At 63.8% G+C, this 19,479-nt stretch overlaps 1 protein-coding gene across 11 annotated transcripts in view; it reads left to right on the forward strand.

The window, feature by feature from the left end:
* ACSF3 (acyl-CoA synthetase family member 3) overlaps positions 1–12,401 on the forward strand; it is a 52,398-nt gene extending 39,997 nt beyond the window's left edge. For 5 of the 11 annotated variants that reach the window (XM_047846111.1, XM_047846110.1, XM_047846109.1 and 2 more), the window contains 3 exons: positions 6,573–6,707; positions 8,071–8,182; positions 12,004–12,401. In XM_047846111.1, coding sequence (XP_047702067.1) covers positions 6,573–6,707; positions 8,071–8,182; positions 12,004–12,172 — 416 coding nt within the window. In that variant the 3' untranslated portion in view covers positions 12,173–12,401. Of the gene's footprint in view, positions 1–835; positions 1,697–2,018; positions 2,578–6,572; positions 6,708–8,070; positions 8,183–12,003 lie in introns of those variants that run through there. The other 6 variants (XR_007149477.1, XR_007149479.1, XR_007149478.1 and 3 more) reach the window with 4 other exon arrangements.
* The last annotated feature ends 7,078 nt before the right edge of the window (positions 12,402–19,479 follow it).

A 19,479-nucleotide genomic window follows, 5' to 3' on the forward strand; every position in this document is an offset into this window, starting at 1 on the left:
CGTGTCAGGAGCGTTTCTGCGAATCTGTCCAAGGAAATGAGGAGAGTGGGCAGAGACGGGTGTGCAGATGTCCGCTGGGGCGTTATTGGTAAGGCGGGAGGGCAGTGATGGAGGCTGCCGGTCGTTAGGCGCGCCCGACAGTGGGTGTTGAGAGGCCTTTAGAAACCGTGTTTTGGAGACCAATGATAACATGAACTGGTGACGCGTGCCCTGCGCGTGCTGGGTTCCTGTGCGCTGAGCACACCGCCGGCCCCCGTCACCCATGTGAGGGGCTCCCTCTTTGCCTGGGTCTCTGGCCCCCGGCGCTCCCACAGCGAGCTGCTGCTCTCACGGACACGGCGGGTACACGCGTGCTTATGCTCCCCGCTTCCCTGGTGAAGAAGGACCCGGAAGGGCGCTCGGGCCCCGGGTCTGCCCTGCTCACCTCCCGCCTCGCGGCTGTCCTGAGTTCTGGTTTGCTTCTCCAACCAGGGATCTTCCGTTTTGGCCAGTAAGTCCTAGTCAGGACCTACACCCAGTGATGCCGTGCTGGGCGTCGGCCACGCGTGTTCGTGGGTGTGGGTGCGCGGAAGGGAAGGCTGTCACCGACCTGGGAGGCGGGGTCACAGTGAAGGCTGTGCCAGGCGACGGGGCACAGACTGCTCCTGGGGATAGTCTGCTACTGGTCCGGCCCCCGTGCCGGCAGCTCCTTCCTGAGTGTGTCGTGTCTTTTATTTTTTGTCTTGCTTAAAAATCCTTTGTTTCCCAGGGCTCCCGGGGGTGCTGTCCTGTGTCATCTTGTGTCACTTGTCAGGCTCTGCTTTCATAAAGCTAAGTCTCAGACCCCCCGGGACAGGCTCCTGTGGGCAGTGATGCAGAGGGCGCCCCCGTTGGATGTCGAGCTCCCCCCACCTGCGGGCCACCGTGCTGCTCCTTCGGCCCCACACCCTGGGCGGCGGATGACTGTGAGTTTGCGGTTTATGTCAAAGTTGTACACGCAGCTTGAGGACCCCCGTGGCCCCGGCAGTCTGGGAGCCCGCCCCGGAGGCCCCGCCCTCAGTGCGTGGGGCACTCGGACCCGAGGCTCATGGTAACCGTGGTCCTTCCGTCCTTGCCTCCCTGAGCAAGACGTCTAGCGCCACCCCGCCTCCTGGGGGAGACCCCGGTGCCAGCCGCCCCCACCGGGCCCCTCCTGCACCCGCGGCCGCCTCCTTCCCTTCCGCTCCGGAGCCCAGGAGCCCCCTGACGATGGGCACGCGGGTGCACACTCGGGGGGCACGTGTGTCTGACGTGCTCATTCTGTCGGGCCGGTAGAGTTCGGGGGCGGAGCCTCCGTGTTTGCCGCAGCCGCGCCCTTCCTCACGCTGCACGGCCTTTCCCCTCTTTGCGGTCCTGGAGAATCGTCTCCGTCCCAGACACCTGAAGTCAGACAGGCCGAGCGCCGAGGCCGCTCCGACTTTGACTCTGTCCTGACGCCGGTGCTCGGATCCCCACGGCCTGCGATTCTGGGAGTTGGCTGGCTGATTTTCTCCCCCTGGAGCCCGGCCGGCGCGCAGGGGCTGAGAGCAGGAAGGGCAGGCGGGAGGCCGAGCCCCGTGTTCACAGGCCTCCTTCCCCCATGCACCCGCCCCCCCCCCCCCCCCCCGGCCTCCCCCGGCGCGTCCGCCGAGCCTCCGGTGCCGACCAGCTTCCCGGGGCGCCTGTCCACACCCCGCAGGTCAGCTGTTCCCAACCCCTGGGTCCCAGCTGGCAGCCTCCAGCGTTTCCTACCGTCCCTACTGAAGGCTTCGGGCCCTGGAAACGTGGTCACTCTTGGCTTTCTCGAGAGGGAGAGGGCCTAGCAGTGTGTGTCACACCGGCGGGCTTTAGGGGGCTCGTTCTCCCGGGAGTTGTGCCATTTCCTTCCGGCGTCTTCCTAGGCCTCTACGTCACAGGAGTGAGTCCCCGGGTGGCGGGAGGGAGGCCGCCGCATGAGGGAGGAGCCGGGCCTCGGGGTCCCCCTCGTGCAGGCGGGTGACAGCGGCTCCTCTGTCTTTCAGGCGCCCAGCTGTCTTGGTAGCAGAGTCGAGCAGAGGGGCTGGCGCGTGTGCCCCCCGCTGCCCAGCCTAGGCCTCCGTGCCCACGGACGGACGCAGGAGCGGTGGGGGGAGCAACCCCCATCTCCCCAGGGACTAGGAGCCAAAGCCTGAGTCCCCGTGGCTGCTGGAAGAGCCAGCTGGTCCCGCCCCTGGGTCCCTCACTTGCCTGCCCCGGATCCTGCACAGCTGAGGACGGTGTGTCCGCCAGCGGCCCAGGGTGCCAGGTCTGCCGCCCGTGCACGCCCACGCATCCGGAAAAGCAGCCTCCGGGTGTCGGGAGGTTTGCTTCCAATGACTGAGGCGGGGACAGGAAGTGGCCGTGGCTTTGAGAGCAGTGCACACGTCCTGCTCAAACCCGCAAACCCGCACTAAGGTTTACGGGTGGTGATACCGCATCTGTCAGAATAAAACCCCCGCAGAGTGGGCTCCGGAGCTGAGAGGTAGGATGGTCACTGGCAGGGGACGCGGATTCCAGAATCCGCGCCCTTTGATAAATAGTTGTTATAAAAAGTGAAAGTTACCAACTCGGTTGGGGTCTTGTGTGTGTGAGGCCCCTTCTGGGTGGCAGGCGTGGTCTCCCGTGGGCCCAGCCTCTGTTGCTCTGCTGGGACTTACTTAGACCCGTGGCTTTTGTGCCCTAGACCCTTACGGTGGGGCAGGAAGGGCCCAGGGAGTCCCGGGGACACGCAGGAGGGTCCCAGATGCCTTCCAGCGACTGTTCACAGGGAAGCAGGGAATCAAAAGCCCCGAGGATGGGCCCTGTGCCAGAGGGAACTCACAAGGAGGCCCCTTCGTACCGGGGTGTCGGGCCGCTGTGAGAAGGCAGCGGCCTAGCGGGCGCAGAGGCAGGTCCCGGGGACAGTGTCCCTTCATCTTTGTGAAAGGCATCAAGGGACTTGGGATTTCTTCTGTGGGCCCCAGGAGGCCACCCCCTGCGGCCGGCAAGGCATCCTGAGGCGGCCAGCGGGCGCAAGGGTTCCCCTGAAGCAGCAGCAGTCGTGGGTAGGTGGCCGGAGTGAAAGTCAGCACTCAGTCCTGACCGTGCCCCAGGACCCGGTGTTCGTGTGCACACTCTGGATGCAGAACTGGACCCCCCCGAGGCCCCCCCGAGGCAGGCACGGGACTGGGCTGACTGCCCGTCAGCCGGCTCTAATGGAAGGATGAGGCTCTCGGCCCTGCTGCCTGGCCTCTCGCTGGCGGGCGAGGGGCTGCCTCCTTCCCCGACACAGAAGCCAGGTGCCTCGGGAAGGACATGAGCCTGCACTGTCCTCTCTCCCGTTCAGCCTTCAGCATCAGCGGGTGGAAACCCCGTGTGCAGCCACGGCCTGCTGGGTACGGTGGTGGCCCTGGCTGGTCTGCACGCATACGGGCACCTCCCGGGGTGGGGAGGCCTGGGGGGCAGAGGCCTGTGGCTGAGGGAGTCAACCCACCACGAGCTGCCTCCTAGCACTGGCTGGGGGCGACGCAGGGTCGCGGGGCCTGGTGGGGCCCGACACGCACAGGTACAGAGTGGAGGGCCGGGTTCTCCTGCCGCCCTGCACCTCCATGCACCCTTCCCCCCCACCCCTCCGCCCCCGGAGAGCGAGGCAGGTGTTTGCCAGCAAGGGTGGAGCGCTGACACCTGAGGGGACCTCACCAGGCAGGTTGATTAGCACCCTGCTGAGCAATTTCCTGTGCTGGGTCTCAGTCCTGAGTTTAGTTCACAGATTCTTTCTTTAAGGACTTCTTGCTTCCTTGCGGGGTGGTTCAGACGCTGCAGTGACTTGGCCGTGAGCCCACCAGGGGAGGCCGGAAACTTCTCGGTAGGCCAAACAGCAATTTCTTAAAACTTTTTATTTGAAATACGCACAGACTCACAGCAAGTGCAGATGGCGTGCAGGCCGGTCACCTTCACACCATTCCCCAGCGTCCTCGTCCCCCGCACAACACCAAAGCCCACCAGCCCTACACACACGTGTGCTCACTGCCCTCATCGCAAGAGTAGATGCGGGGGCCCCCCTCCCTCCGCCCCCATCCCTGTGGTTTAGGGCGTGGCACCGAAATAGGTCCTACAAGTGTACCCGGCATGGTTCCCGGGAAATCCGCGTCCTCCGGGCAGGCCTCCAGGCTCCACACCCAACCCCGCCTGACACGGACACTTGGGGAGCACACGAGGGTGTCCCTGCAAGGAGGTGCGGCCCCATGGTGTGCGGCAGGCCTGAGCCGTCCCGTGTCGGCTGTCACCGCCCAAAAACTGAACCCGTGTCTCCGCCCACCAGGCTCACCCCCATCTCCCCGGGGGCAGGGCTGGACACTGGCCAGGTGGTGTCCACGGCGCAGCGGGGTCGGCGCTGGAAGGAATGGGCGTGCTGTCGAGGAGGCCGGGTGCGTGAACGCGTGGGGCGGGGGGGTGCTGTCCCGGTACCACCTGGGTCTGGGAGGCGCTAGGCGCTAGTGTTTCTCACCGCCGTGAATGGCAGGCCGGTGCGTGGTGGGCGGGGGCTGTGGGATCGGCAGCTTCCGGCAGGGCTGCGTCGCTGACTGCGAGGTGGGGGGGGGGGGGGGGGGACGCAGGGACCAAGGTGGCCGCGGGGCCTGTGGGGTCTGCGGGGTCGGGGTTTGGAGACAGTGGCCTCCTGCCAGCCACCATCTCTGCTGGACTTAGCCTGTTTCAGCCAGTGCCCAAGGAAATGGAGCAGAACGCCTGAAGGGGGTGGTGAAGGCCCTTGCTCTCTGGGACGTCCAGCAGCCTTGCGGGCCAGGCCTCCCACTTCTGAGTGTGTCACCGGGTTAGCCAGAGCCCCCACCCTTCCGCCCGAGGTCCCGCACTCAGAACCGAGGTGCCTGGGGCCTCAGGGTCTCCAGGCACAGTGGGGAAGGGTCCCTGGGAGAGCAGGGCGATCCCATCCTGGTCCCCTTCGCCCCCGAGACGGTGGTCCCCCACCCGGCCCCTCCCCTGTCCAGGGCAGCGAGCCAGAGCCCTGGGCCTCCTTTCCCTGCAGTGTGGCAGGACAGGTGGCCTGGCGTACAGCCTCACCCGCCCCGCTGTGGGCGCATGGGGCGTCTTCAGCAGGACCAGGGACAGGAACCTGAGCCCAGGGCAGGGTCGCTCGAGCCGCTGGGTCTCTGGGCAAGTAGAGATGGTGGGGGCTGGCCCACGAAAACTGCCGGAGGACCTGAGTGCCAGTGTGGTGTCCCCTCCAGCAGCAGGAAGCGGTAACTGCTTGGACGAGGGCCGTTTGGGGTGTTTAAGGAGCAGGTGGCCGGCGGTCAGAAAGCTCTCAGGAGACCACACAGCCATCCAGTGGGGAAGGGGTACAGCCAGGACTGGGGCTGCACCCCAGGAGTGGGGGGCACGGTGGGCCTTGCAGGACCTAAGACCGACTGCACCCACCCCCGTGCGCCTCCACACTTGGGCCCCTTCCCTGCTGGCCAGCCAGCCCCCCAGTCAGCTGTCCTGGGGCCACGACGCCCTTTCCAGTTGCACTTGCCAAGCCTTTGGCTTCTTCTGCTTCCTGTCGGCGGGGGAGAGCCCGTCACGCCCGTGGCCCTGTGCTCTTGAAGGCTGGCCTTCCCGCGCCATCTGAGCAAGCCGGCCGCCCGGCTGCCCACAGGCTTCCGTCTGGTTCAGGAGACCGGATCACGCCCTGCGCTGCGGCAGCTCGGGGCGGGGTGCGGAATGATGGATGGTGCCTTCCCGCACGGGCGGCGTGACTCCTAATGAAACACTTATGATTTATTCGAGCCAGGAACCCGGCACGGAGCGCGGGGTGTGTGGTCGTTGGCAGGGCGTGCCAGCGCTGTCCTCAGAGGGCTGGGGGGGGGGGGGGGGGCGTCCCCACGTGCACGTGCCCACACGTATTCACACACGTCGCCGCACAGACACACGCCCACCTCCTCCGGGCCCTCACGTCCTGGGCTGGCACTCGCCGTCCCCACGCCACCCACCTGCTCACGCTAGGGTGCTGGTGAGCGTCATACTGCCCAGTGCTGCCCAAGAGAGGACCGCCGGGGGAAGCGGGATGGGGGACCACGAAGTCGGGGTGGGGGAGCAGGAGAACTTTCTGCTGCCAGAGACCCCGTGTGACTGTGCACAGCCCAGGAGACCCCCACAGACGAAAGGCAGCTGCGGCGGGACCGGCCGCACCGGGACCCGGCTGGACCAGGACCCCGCGGTGGGATGGCCGAGGCAGCTGGGCCTCGCTGCCTCTGGTCACGGGCCTGAGAAGGGGCAGCAAGAGACCGAGCCGGGTGGTGAGGGCACCAGCCACCGTGCCTCTGAGCCCTGGTCTCTACGGGCGGGTGGTCTCCATCGGCCCTTCTGGGACACTGCTGTCTAAGTGGGGACCTCAGGCTGAGGTCACAGCCGTTGGAACTCGGGCTTTGCCGCCTTGTCCTGAGACCCCGCATCCACCACCGTCCCACGGGGTCACCACGTGGGGGGGGGGGGGTACTGCTCCCAGACACGGGCACCCAGCCGCGCGTATGCACCTGTAAACATGCGTGCCTGCTGGTGACCAGAGCCCCTTCCCTCAGGCGACACAGCCGTGTTCAAGGACGGCAGGTACTGGATCCGGGGTCGCACGTCCGTAGACATCATCAAGAGCGGTGGCTACAAGATCAGCGCCCTGGAGGTGGAGCGGCTCCTGCTGGCGCACCCCAGCATCACAGGTCCACGGCGCCCCCACGCCCCGCCCCCACGTCTGCTGGGGCCCGCCCACCTCCTCCCTCGCCGCCTCCTCCCTCACCGCCTCCTCCCGCGCCACCTCCTCCCGCGCCACCTCCTCCCTCACCGCCTCCTCCCGCGCCACCTCCTCCCTCGCCACCTCCTCCCTCACCGCCTCCTCCCTCGCCGCCTCCTCCCTCGCCGCCTCCTCCCGCGCCACCTCCTCCCTCACCGCCTCCTCCCTCGCCGCCTCCTCCCTCGCCGCCTCCTCCCGCGCCACCTCCTCCCTCACCGCCTCCTCCCTCGCCGCCTCCTCCCTCGCCGCCTCCTCCCGCGCCACCTCCTCCCTCACCGCCTCCTCCCTCGCCGCCTCCTCCCTCGCCACCTCCTCCCGCGCCACCTCCTCCCTCGCCGCCTCCTCCCTCGCCGCCTCCTCCCTCACCGCCTCCTCCCGCGCCACCTCCTCCCTCACCGCCTCCTCCCTCGCCGCCTCCTCCCTCGCCGCCTCCTCCCGCGCCGCCTCCTCCCGCGCCGCCTCCTCCCTCACCGCCTCCTCCCGCGCCACCTCCTCCCTCACCGCCTCCTCCCGCGCCGCCTCCTCCCTCACCGCCTCCTCCCGCGCCACCTCCTCCCTCACCGCCTCCTCCCGCGCCGCCTCCTCCCTCGCCGCCTCCTCCCTCGCCGCCTCCTCCCGCGCCACCTCCTCCCTCGCCGCCTCCTCCCGCGCCACCTCCTCCCTCGCCGCCTCCTCCCTCGCCGCCTCCTCCCTCGCCGCCTCCTCCCGCGCCGCCTCCTCCCTCACCGCCTCCTCCCTCACCGCCTCCTCCCGCGCCGCCTCCTCCCGCGCCGCCTCCTCCCTCACCGCCTCCTCCCGCGCCGCCTCCTCCCGCGCCGCCTCACACAGCCCCTGTGCTAGGATCACGGCCCCAGGGAGGGCTGGAGCAGAGGCATGGGCATCCGGAGCTGTGCCCAGAGGCACCGGCGGTTGCGGGTCCAGGAAGCTCCTGAGCTCAGGTCACAGGTTGTGAGGACCCTGAGGACAGCAGAGGCTCCCCAACGTGACCCACTCTGGACTTGTCGTTGTGCCCAGTCCTCTTAGCGGTGACTGTCTCCTGGGGCCGTGCAGGGAAGGCAGAGACATGGGAAAGCTGACCCCCACCCTGAGCTCCATCCAAGGGCCATTGGGGACCTGCCCCCCCCCATCCCCAGCAGGGTGACCCCGTGCTGACCCCACGCCCCTTCCAGGTGGCTGCTAAGTGGAGCTTTTCCCGGGCTCTTGCTTCAGGGCCCCCATCCCAGGCGTGTCCCGGGCCCGTGTTAGCCATCGTGGCGTTTCCAAGGCGTCCCTCCCTGCTCTTCTGTCCACAGATGTGGCTGTGATTGGAGTTCCAGACATGACATGGGGCCAGCGGGTCACCGCAGTGGTGACCCTTCAGGAGGGACACTCACTGTCCCACAGGGAGCTCAAAGAATGGGCAAGGTAGGGGCAGGCAGGCAGCGGTCCTGCTGTCGGGGGAAGGGACAGGTGGGGGGTGGGCCGTCCCGAGGTCGGGGGAGGGGTGGAGGGGGTCTCCGGTCCTGCTGCTGTCCATCTAGGGGTCAGGGGGAGCCTGAAAGGTCAGGTGACGTGTAACGTTCCCCAGGCCGCCCCCCCCCCACACACACACAAGGGGCCCCAGGAAAGGTCTGTAATGGCAGGTAGGACAGAGGTAGAGAAACAAGGATGCCGGGTGGGAGCCCCCGTCCTTCCAGCGGTGGGACAGGGTGCATGCTGGGGGGCCTCTCCAGCCTTCCAGAGGAATCTGGGCAGGGCGCCCCCTTCTTCTCCCTTCCCCCTCTCCGGGCTCCCTTCTGTCCGCTGAACACAGGGATTTTGCACATGCTCTTTGGGAGTCGGGGCCAGAGCCCTCCCATCCTGCGCCCCGACCTTAGCCGCAGGCCCGTCCCTCACCATGTGTCCCTTTCCCGGGAGCCTCTGTGCCATATACCATGACCCCGGGGCCTCTATGCCTGCCAGCCTCACAGGCCCCCTTCCCTGTGTCTGCGGTGCCCCGTGATCCATCGGGCTGGGAACCGACGGGCAGGGACCAGGGTCTGGAGGCAGCTCAGAAAGGAAGCTGCCAGTAATGGCCCCAGATTCTGGGGAGTTCCTTCTGCCCGTACTCTCTCCCCTACAACCCCTTCTTCCCGACTTGCCTCCCTCTCCTCAGCACTAAGATCTTTTTAGCTCATCCAACGTGATTTCACAAACAGCAGGAGAGCCTTGTTTCGTGAGGGGCAGCACAGCTGGGCCAGGAGCTTCCCCTGGATTTTCGAAGTCACAGTTGGAAGAGTCGGTTTAACAAAGGAGAAGGTTCTAGCGGCTGTAGCTGCTTTGATTAGACAAATTACTTTGTTAAAGAGAAGAAAGCACACACCCTGAGCTGAGCTCTCTGCAGAGACTGTCAGGGCGCAGTCTTGGCTGCCCCCGTGTGGGGAGCCCCGCACCCCAGGGCTCGTGTCCACCCCGCAGGTGTGTGTGCACACGCCTGGCTCGGGGCAGGGGAGGACGCGGCACAGGCTCTCCGTGCTCTGGGGGATGCACACGCCTGGTCGGGCTCTCTCTGCTCCGGGGGGCCCCCTGGGAGGCCAGGGCAGGTGGCTGACCTGCCGTCTCTAGGACTGTAGCCCAATGAGGCCGGTGTCCGGGCCTCTGTGTCCTCAAGTGGGGCAGTCACTGGGCGGTGGCGTGGAGGCTACCCACCCCGTGGAGGGAGAAGAGGGATCTTCCTTCCGAATGGGCAGGTCTGACTCTGGACCTCGGTTCCAGCTCTGCCGGATGAGGCTCTTAGTGAAGGTTCTCTCTCTCTCTCTCTCTCTCTCTCTCTCTGTCATGCTCACTGCCGTTTGGGAGTCTTTCTAAAGGTTCTTTCAAATAACATTTTCCTCTATGCTCCCACTTTTTTCGTTTCTGAAGATTCCGCCCTCACAGACTCCACTCCTCAGGGAGGGCTGACTTCCTCTCTGTGCTGTACCCGAGCCAGACCTGGGGGCTCAGGCAGCACGTCCCCTCGGAGGGGATGAGTATGGCCTGGGACGGGGCGACAGGGCCACGTTTGCAGGGTCTGGGACGTGGACCACCCACTACCCCTCCACCCCCCAAATACCAGGTCGGAAAGGGGTGTGGATTTACACACCAGGGAAGAATCTGGGGTCTGTGCTCTTGAACTACGGTGTTGATGTCTGATGAGGCCATTGGCTTAGTGCCTGCTGGGGAGAAGCGCCGTGAAGTAGCGGGTTGGGGGGAGGGACACCTCCGTGTCCATGTGTCCGTTTCCCCAGGAAGCCTGCTGTTAGCAAACAGCTCCGCAGGATCCCCGTCTGAGAGCACAGCTTGCCTTGCGGTGATTCTGAAAGTTTCCCGCTTGGCCAGTTGCTGAGCTGAGACCCCCTGGCAGAGGCTGGGGCAGCACACCCCACCGTCCCCAGGGTCAGAGTCCTCGGTCCAGAAGGACTGCTATCCTTGGAAATGGCAGGGTCCGCAGGATTTAAACCTTCCTGCATCCTTCATCACACCTTTAGATCACTTTCTGGTTTTCATGGCTTTTGTTCCTTTTTTCAAAAGTGGCTGCTAAGTGAGGGTTTGTAACACTGGGCTCTAACTTAACACCATTTGGCCCCCCGTGACGTCCTGCCCCTCCGTGCGAATGCCGCCCCCGATGCACACTCACCCACACTGCGTTCTTCACTCTGCTGACCCTCGAGCCGCTGACCCCCGCGCAGTCGAAACTCTGTGTGTTCTGACCCCGAAGACTTACCTGCTAACGGCTTGCTGTTGAGCAGAGGCCTCACCGATAGCCGTCGATCAACGGCACTTTGTAGGTCGTGTGTCTTACTGTGCTCTTACAGCCCGGCGGGACGCAGGGAAGAAATGTTAGGAAAATCACAAGGGAGAGAAGATATATTTACGGTCCTGTGCTGTATTTATCGAAAAATTCCACTGACAAGTGGATTCATGCAGCTCAAACTGGTGGTGTTCAAGGCTCAGCTGTATTTCTGTTCGAGCATCGGCTCTCAGAGAGGGCTCAGTCACAAGGAAGTGATGCGTGTTTCCGTCCTGTGCCCCCAGGCCCGCCTCTGCCTTCTCTCTCTGGGCCGTGGCACCAGCTTCGCACTGGCCTGCCGAAGGGGACGCAGGGGAGGGCCGCCCACAGGCACTGGAGGCACAGGGTTTGGGCAGCAGGGTGGGGGGCTGAGAGGGGCTGCGTCCCTGGATCGGACCTCCAGGTTTGCCCTGCCATGCTCCAGAGCCCCTCCGGCAGTCCTGGTGGCCTCGCAGCAAAGTCCAGCCCAGCTGCCTGTGTCCTCTGGGCCCTAGTGGGCAGCTGGCCGTGTGTTGAAGCTGCCGGGACCATAGGTGGGCCCCCCTCTCCCCTCACGAGCCAGCACCTGAACCCCGAGCCCCCCAGAGTAATGATGCGTTCAGTGTGGTGTTGGTGACGCTCGCTGCCCATGGCCAGATGGACACGGCCCACGAAGACAAGTGCGTGTTCATGAGCACCCGGCCGCTAAGGCTGAGATTTGGGAGTTCTCTGCCACGGCCCTTCACGAGCTCACCACGACCTCCCCGGCGGCTGAGATGCCCCCACAGCTTGCAGACCAGAGGCCACACGTGCCTGCTGGCCCAGGTGGACGTTGGGATGCCGTGTCTCTCTGGCCTGAAGCTTGTGGTCAACAGCCCCAGAGAGTGGAGCTCAGTGGCCCGGGAGGCCAGGAGCTACTGTGCTCTCCTGCCCCCACTGTCTGGCCGAATCCTGTGGTCTCCTCACGAAGGGGCAGGTGGCTCAGACAGGGCCTCAGGGGAGCCAGTGCCTACGGCCCGAGGAGCAGTCCCAGAGCAGAGCCCGGGGGTGGCAAGATCCTACCACGTGGCCACTCACAGAACACGCCATCAAACGGGGCCCCTTGTGGGACTGCGGGGTGCAGGGAGGGCAGCACCAGCCCGTGAGGGGCCCCCGGCCCTGCCCGCCTGCCTGTTCCGTCCGTCTGGCTGCAGCCCTGCAGCCCTGCCCTGCCCTGGGAGGCCTGACCCCGAGGAGGGCTCGTCCTCTGCCCACAAGGGAGCCTGAAACCCAGGCCGAGGCAGCTCCCTCCATGTTGCTGTCCTGCAGTGGGGTGCCCTTCCAGAGCCGGCTCGGACGTGGCCGGGCTTCGGGGCCCCGTGGGACATCTGCCCACCTTGCAGGCTCCCTGTTGCATTGGGGGGGGGGGGTGCTGTCCGGGCCCCAGTGCCTGCCGCTCAGACGCTGCTCCTGTCTGCAGGGGCGTCCTGGCCCCATACGCCGTGCCCTCTGAGCTGCTGCTGGTGGAGGAGATCCCACGGAACCAGATGGGGAAGGTCAACAAGAGAGATCTCATCAGGCAGTTCTACCCGAGTGACCAGGGTGCCCCGAGGCCGGGCACCGGTGAGCCAGCGTCCCCTGTAAACTAGAACCCCCCAGATCAGAGGGAACAGTGCCGGGGCTAGCAGAAATGAGATCACAGTGCTGATTTTCAGATCCGACGTGACCCCCTGTCGCCTCTGCTGCGTCCTCACAGCCACACCCGCACCGAGCGTGGCTCCCTGTGCTGCCGTCTGCTGGGCGGGTCCCCGCAGTGTCCAGCGGCACGCCCCAGGGCAGCGGGCCTCCAAGAAAAATTCAGTAAAGTCTGTGCAAAGACAAGCTTGTGCCGTGCTGTCTGCCCAGGGGCGCAGGGGGGCACCACGTGCCGGGTACAGAAGTCCTGCCTGTGTGCACAGCCGAGTGTCTCCCACAGTCTGGGCTGTCCATGTGGCCTCCCCAGGTGACCTGTGACCCCTCCAGGCCCTCCTGGCTGGACACCCGACTGCTCAGAGAAGCCAACCGGGAGAGTGGGCCTGGGTATCCTGGTGGGGACAGCCCGGCACCGTGAGCGGGGCATCACCAAGGGGCGTCCCTCTGCACAGGGCCAAGCGGACCGCCACGGGGACTCAGGGCTCGGAGCAGAGTGCCTGGATGCTGTGCTGGCGGCCACATGTGGCCCCATGATCCCCCACAGGAGCTTTCTAGACCAGGGGCCGGGGGGCCTCTGTGATGGATGAGCCAGGGCATCCGAGTTTCTGGCTCTGTGGCCACGCGGCCCGTCGCTGTCGATCCTGCTGTTTGTGTGAGTCTGGCTGATGGGCCGACAGCTGCCCTGCTTTGACCCACCTATCTGTGCCACGCCCTCCCCGGGGCCCCCCGGCACCCTTTTGCGTCCGCCCCACAGCCCTGCACCTCTGCTCTTAGTGGTGCTGGCTCTGGCACATGGGTGCCCCACCCACACTGCAAACAGAAAATCCAGAAGCTTCTGGATAGTTTATCGGAGACCACAGCAGCTGCTGTGCCCAAGACTGCTGGAGTCTGGAGCTCTTTCTGAACGTTATGTGCCCGGAACGCTTGCCTAAAAGACCAGCAAAATGGGGCTAGGGGCGGAGGGGCCACTTTGGCCCTGGGCAGGGGCCAGGTGCTCGAGACGCTGTGGAAGCCGGCCGACTACTCCCCTACTCCCGCGCGGTGTGCGGCCTGGCTCCCCGAAAGCCTGACCCCAGGCGTGGTGTTTGCTCCAGGGTGACCAGCCCATGCTCCTGCCTGAGCCCGGGACACGCACACCAGTCACTGCCTGCCAGGCAGGCTGGCCACCGGAAGGATTCGGCTGGCTGCCTGCCGTCCGACTCTTCTGGGGGGGGTGGCCCTCGGCACCACACGGGACAGCGTGTGCTCAGGCTGGCCCTGGTCTGGCCTTGTAACTAGGGAGCCACCTGCCACTGGGGGGAATCAGATTGAAGGTTGCAGGGTCTTTAATTAATCCTGAAAGCTTTGATTCCTGAAACCATTCACAAAATTATTTAGTTTATGCTATACTCTGTATCAAATACCTTGGAAGCCTAATAGTCACCTTCTACCAACAAGACCACAGAAGGCTGTTGGCTTGTTTGGGGAACATGTGCCTCTGAGGACACGGAATGCCGTGTCCTCCTTGTCCGTGTGACCGAGCATGACGAAGCTTCCCCCTTGGCTGGCCAGCCCTACGCTGTCCTGCGCTCCACTCCCAGAGAGGGGCCAGGAGCAGGTGCCTGAGGTTGGCCGTGGGCAGCTTGGTTAGCAGCCGCTGGTGCCCCTGGTCCCCCTCACCCCCAGAGGGACTCCTGCGGAGGCGTCAGCCGCCCTGGGGCTGAGGCTGTTGGAGGGCAGCGGGCGGGCCCCGGAGGGAAGGAGCACACACAGCTGGTGTAGACGGCACAGGTCCGCACCCACATGTATGGGCACCGGGGCCAGCAGAAGCCGGGCCCCGTGACGTGGGGGAAAGGCTGGAAACAGCCTCGTCTCTGCCTCAGTTTCCCTCTTCGTGACTTGAGGCTGGCATTTCCTTAGGGCTCTTCTGGCCAAGGACTGAGGGCTTAGCTTCCTTGGAGCTCAGTCCGTGGAGGCTGGTGGTCCCAGTGTGGCCTCCCACCTGAGCTCCCTCGAGGGCTGGGCCAGCACAGGCCAGGCTGCCACGCGCCCCCTGACCACGTCCGCCACGGGCACGGCTGTCGCCACATGCCTAATCCCTTTACCGGCCACCGTCAACAGCGCAGAGTCCCCGACGGTCAGGGACTCTCCCAGGCCACGGCCACTGCTGTCCACGCTCAGATCTTTCCGTGTCTCCCCTCTGTGCCCTGGGGCCTCCCCCTGCCACCTTCACACGTGGCATCTGGCTTCTCCTGAAACCCTCCTCCCACGCCCCTCCGAGGGGCACGGCGGGAAGTGAGACCGGACGGACACCGGACGAGAGTAGAGATCCTCTGTGCGGCACCCTCGGGCCCAGGACGGACGCCTCTCTGTCGGGACGGGGGCGAGTCCCCACGAGGGCCCTGGGATCGGACTCTCCAGCTGAGGGCAGGGGCAGCGGGGGCCCCCCCGCCAACACAGGTGAGCGTGGGGCGCCCCCAGCGGCCCAGGGCAGGGGCCAGGTGCCCGAGGGAGGAAGTCGTGCGAGCACTCTGAGCGCCCCGAGAGCCGGGTCCTGGGGCGCTAAGGCTGGGGTTCCCGTCTGGGAGGGTTGGAGACCGGCCCTGCTCGCCGTGTCGGGAGGACGGCGTAACCGTGTGGAGCGGGGCAGCGCCTGGCGGATGGAGGCAGCCCCGTGGGGGAGACGCGTGCCTTCAGGGGCTCGGGCCACAACCATGCCTGCGCACGCACGAGCCCTGTGGCCAGGGTCGGGAGGTCCTTTCCCAAGACCCCCTGGAACGGCTGAAGCTCTGAAAGCCAGACTCCGTTTCTGTTTTCTCTGCCACGAGGTGGGGGGTGGGGTGCACCCTGAGTACGAGGGAGGGAAGGGCGGCGGCCCCACTCAGGTCCCCCCTGCGGGCAGCGAACCCGACCAGACCGGCCGCGCTCCCGTAGCCCGGCTGTGTCGGACAGACGCCCCGGGTGTTCCCAGCCTGTTGTCCAGACAAACGGGCGCCGTGTGGTGGGCGACGGCCCGGGGTCCCAGGAAGAGGGAGGCCGGGTGCAAACCACTCTCTGTCTGGGGGTGAGGTCAGACGACTAACCAAGCCCAACAGCGAGGCCGCCGACAGACACGTAACCGTGCGGGTACGGTGGTCTGGGCGGGAGGCCGTCTGCAGGGAGGTGGGGCAGCCGGGAGCCCAGAACCGATCGGCAGCCAGGAACTGCGGCAGCAGGGCCATCCCCAGGGACCCAGAGTCAGACACTCTGCCGGCCGTGGATGCCTCTAGAAGCCGGGAGAGAGGGGAAACGGACCGTCCCCTGGAGCCTCCAGGAGGAAGCGGCCCTGTGACATCTCAGCACATGAGCCCCCAGCCTGAGAGGACGAGCGGCCCCCAGGAGCATGGTGGCAGTCTCCCCTCAGCTGGCAGCCTCTGGTTCCTGTGGACTCGGCCCCTCCACGCCCACGCGGCTGTGACCGTGGCGGGGGCGGAATGTGGGAAGCGGGTCTGGGCACAGGAACACAGGAGTTTGGGGAGGGTCTCCAGGCACGGTCACTCAGCCGGGACAGGAGGCCCCAGCTGTGTCCTTGCCAGCACCTCCCAGCAATCCTGCGTTCGCTTCCCTCTTCTGGGTCCCAGGTCGGGGGCGGTTCTGTGGGAAAAGCACCGAGGTGGGCGGCCAGGGCACCCGCACGACAGCCCACGTGCCTCTCAGAGCCTGTTCCACGGGCACGGCAGGGACAAGCGCCCACGCCTGAGGCAGAAGGACTTGGTGGAAATCCCATTCCCGAAGGTCCCTCCCTGTGCCTGGTGCAGGCGGCAGGCTTGGCAAGGGGTTTGCTCCTTGGCCCTCAGCCCCTAACAGGTGGCTTTTCTGGGTCCTCTATCCAGGGGCCCAGCCCCAGGAGCGGGGGCACGGGAACAGGAGCTCAGGACGGCCGGGGGCCCGGGGGGCTCAGGCTGCATCTGAGAAGCGGGGCCCTTCCTGCAACGCAGCCACGGCCCAGCACAGAGCGGGTACCAGGAGGGCAGCTCCCACCTGACCTGTTCTCCCCCGAGACCACGCGGCCCCTCTGAGGGGGGCTGGGGCAGGTGGCCGGCCAAGGCCCTCCCTGAAGGCCCCACCCCCCTGCGTCTGCTGGCAGGTGGAGTTTCCCCACCGCGTGTCAGGTGTAAGGGAGTGAGCACATGCCTGCAGGGCAGGGCGTCCTTGTGCACGTGTGTGCATGGTGGGGACTGCGTGTAGGGTCCACGCATGGGCGCGCTCCTGCACGTAGTGGCCCTGGCCCCACCGCAGCCCCTCCCACACGGGCCGCGTCTCGTCATCGGCTTGCCAGTCACGTGGTCGCTAACAGTCTGCTCGTAGATACACGGCCGTCCAATTACTCCTTAAGGGTTACAGGCCATTAAGCTGTCAGTCTGCTTCATTCCGGCCCATCGGCGCTGTCCCCACCAGCACACAATAACCATTAAAATGACACCAGGAACAAGCAGCCGCGCCCACACGGCGTCCGTGACGTTCCCATTAGCGCCTGCCTCAGTGAGGAAGGGCCGCTTCTGAGAAGACGATGTCACACTGCACCAGCCGGACGGGCGGCCCGCTGAGCAGACACACTGATGGGTGTATACACACACACATAGGTATGCTCACAGACACACAAATGTTTACAAACACCACCGATCTGGGCTCTGAAGCCTCCTGCCAGGTGTCGGCTGCCCCTGGGCCCCCAGTGACCAGTGAGGGCCAGATCAGGGTCAGGGATAGCTCAGAGACATGCTGGGAGCCGGCAGCAGCTGGCATGGGGCTCCAGCCCGGGACCCTGTGCCCCCTAAGCAGCCTGCATGTGGACCCTGCTTCTCCCAGCCCCAGAACGGTGACATCTCTTCACAGTGGCTCAAGTACGTTTTTCAGAACCACTTTAAACACTGAGGACGGAAGAAAGAAGACCGGCCAGTGCCGTGTCCACCGGGCCTGTTGGGTCTTAGCCTCGGGCAGGACTTGCCTCAGATCCTTTTCGAGAAGTAACGACAGCAGTCCCAGCCTCCGTCCCACGCTCAGGAGCTGAACACACGGTGCCCGGTGCTCGTGATATGTTCTCTCAGAGTGACACAAATCTGCCACTGAGTTCATGCTGTTCTGCTGCTGGCTGCGTTTGTGGACCTAAGCTCTGAGTTGCCATACAGAGGCCCACCCGTCTCACGGGTGGATTGCATGGTCGTAGGCACAGGCCTCTTCCCAAAAAGACCATGTCGTGTAGACAGCCTCCAGCAGACAAGACGCCATATCTCGCCTCCACGCAAAACAGACAGACTTTAAATCTTTGCCACGGTGCTCGGTGTCAAATAGGATCCCTTTATTTTAATTTGTACTCTCCTAATTGCTGCTTAGGTGGAGTATTTTGAATATGTTTATTGTCCATTTGAATTTTTTATTCTGTGAATTGCCTGTTCGTGTTCTTTGCCCATTTTCGAGTTGGTTGCTGGTAATTTTCTTGATTATGCATTGGTTGCGTGGCTTGCCTTTTTTTTTTTTTAATTTTTTTTAACATGTGTTCATTTAATGAGAGACAGAGAGCACAAGCAGGGGAGGGGCAGAGAGAGAGGGAGACACAGAACTGAAGCGGGCTCCAGGCTCCGAGCTGTCAGCACAGAGCCCGACGCGGGGCTCAAACTCACAAGCCATGAGATGGTGACCTGAGCCGAAGTGGGACACTTAACCGACTGAGCCACCCAGGCGCCCCTTGCCTTTTATTTTTTTAATGGTGTCTATTGATGTGCAGAATTTTTAAATTTTAATGTGTTCACATGCATTCAGGTTTTTTATGGTTTGAGTTTTTCTTGTCTAAAACTTCCTTTCCTACCCCAAGTTCTTAAATACACTTTCCCATGTGTTTTTCTAAAAGTTACAAAGCTTTGCTTTTCTCGTGTAAACCCTTCATTCATTGCAAATTCATTTTCACACGTTGTGTGAAAGGCCCTGATTTTTCCCACGTGGAGTGACCAGTGTTTCCTTCTGTCCACTGAAGCACGTGGGCCTCCGCTCTCTGCCCAGCATCCGGGCACGTCCTGCTCCAGGCTGTGCCGCCCTCTGCCCTGTTTCCAAAGCCGAGGCGCCTGTTAGCACACGGCACCGCTGTTTCCTTCTTCAGAACCGTCTTGGCTGTTCTTGGCCCTCTGCTCTCACGCCAGAATTTTAAGAGCAGCTTAAAGTTCCTTTTTAAAGAACCTTATTGGGGGTGATGAGATTTGTAAGTTAGCGTGGTGACATCTGGCATCTTCACGAAAGTGCGCCCTCCCGCCCACAAACACGGCCCAGCTCTGTGCTGTGGGCTCCTTCCTGTGTTGTCGTTTTCCCAGTGATAATCGTGCCCGTCTTTCGAGAGGGTTGGTCACAGGTCCTTCTTGTTTTTGTTGAGATCCCAAGTGGGACTTTTCATCCCTCGTTTTAAGTGCTCGCTGAAATGGTTTGTGTGTTGCATTTCCCTCCTGCGGCCTTGCTCGCTTCCTGGCGGGCTGCTCCCGCGGGTCATCAACGCCTGCCCGTTAGCAGGTCACGTCTCCTCCTGTGACTCCCCACTCCTTCTCCTCTCATCGCGCCACCGAAATGCCCAGTGGAATACAGACCAGGAAAGGGGGTAGATGGCCCAGAGCCACCCTCCCGCTCTGCAGGTGAGCGCAGGCGGACGCCTGATGCAGATCAGCACGTTCATTGCTAAGATGCTCTGGGAACGCACGCTGAATTTCACCGAAATGTTTCCTTCTCTATGAAATTGGCCATCCTGTCTGTCTTTGACTGGTTTTTTTTTTTTTTAATTTTTTTTAAAGTTGATTTACTTATTTTTGAGAGAGAGAGGAAGCAGGGTAGGAGCAGAGAGAGATGGGAGATAGAATCCCAAGCAGGCTCCTCACGGTCAGCACAGAGCCCGATGAGGGGCTAGAAACCACGAACCATAAGATCGTGACCTGATCTGAAACCAAGAGTCGGACACTTAACCGACTGAGCCCCCCAGGCGCCCCCGTCTTTGTTACGCTGGACCCTGCTGATGGTATTGTGCACCGAAGCATAGTCGTGTCCCTGGAAGAAACCCTGCGGGGTCACAGTGTGCGGTTGGGGTCAGGGGGCCTGAGTTGTACTCTGTTTAATGCGACTATTGAGCTGGCCCTGTGGTTTCTGATCTACAATTCCAAAATCCAAGAAGCTTTAAAAACCAAAGTTGCCTTTTTTTTTTTTTTTTATGTTGGGGGTAAACCGATCTGGCAGATGCTGCACAGTTAAACGTTTGTGCCCCCTCCCAAATCCATAC

Source organism: Prionailurus viverrinus, unplaced genomic scaffold (assembly GCF_022837055.1).
Source record: "Prionailurus viverrinus isolate Anna unplaced genomic scaffold, UM_Priviv_1.0 scaffold_38, whole genome shotgun sequence".
NCBI lineage: Eukaryota > Metazoa > Chordata > Mammalia > Carnivora > Felidae > Prionailurus > Prionailurus viverrinus.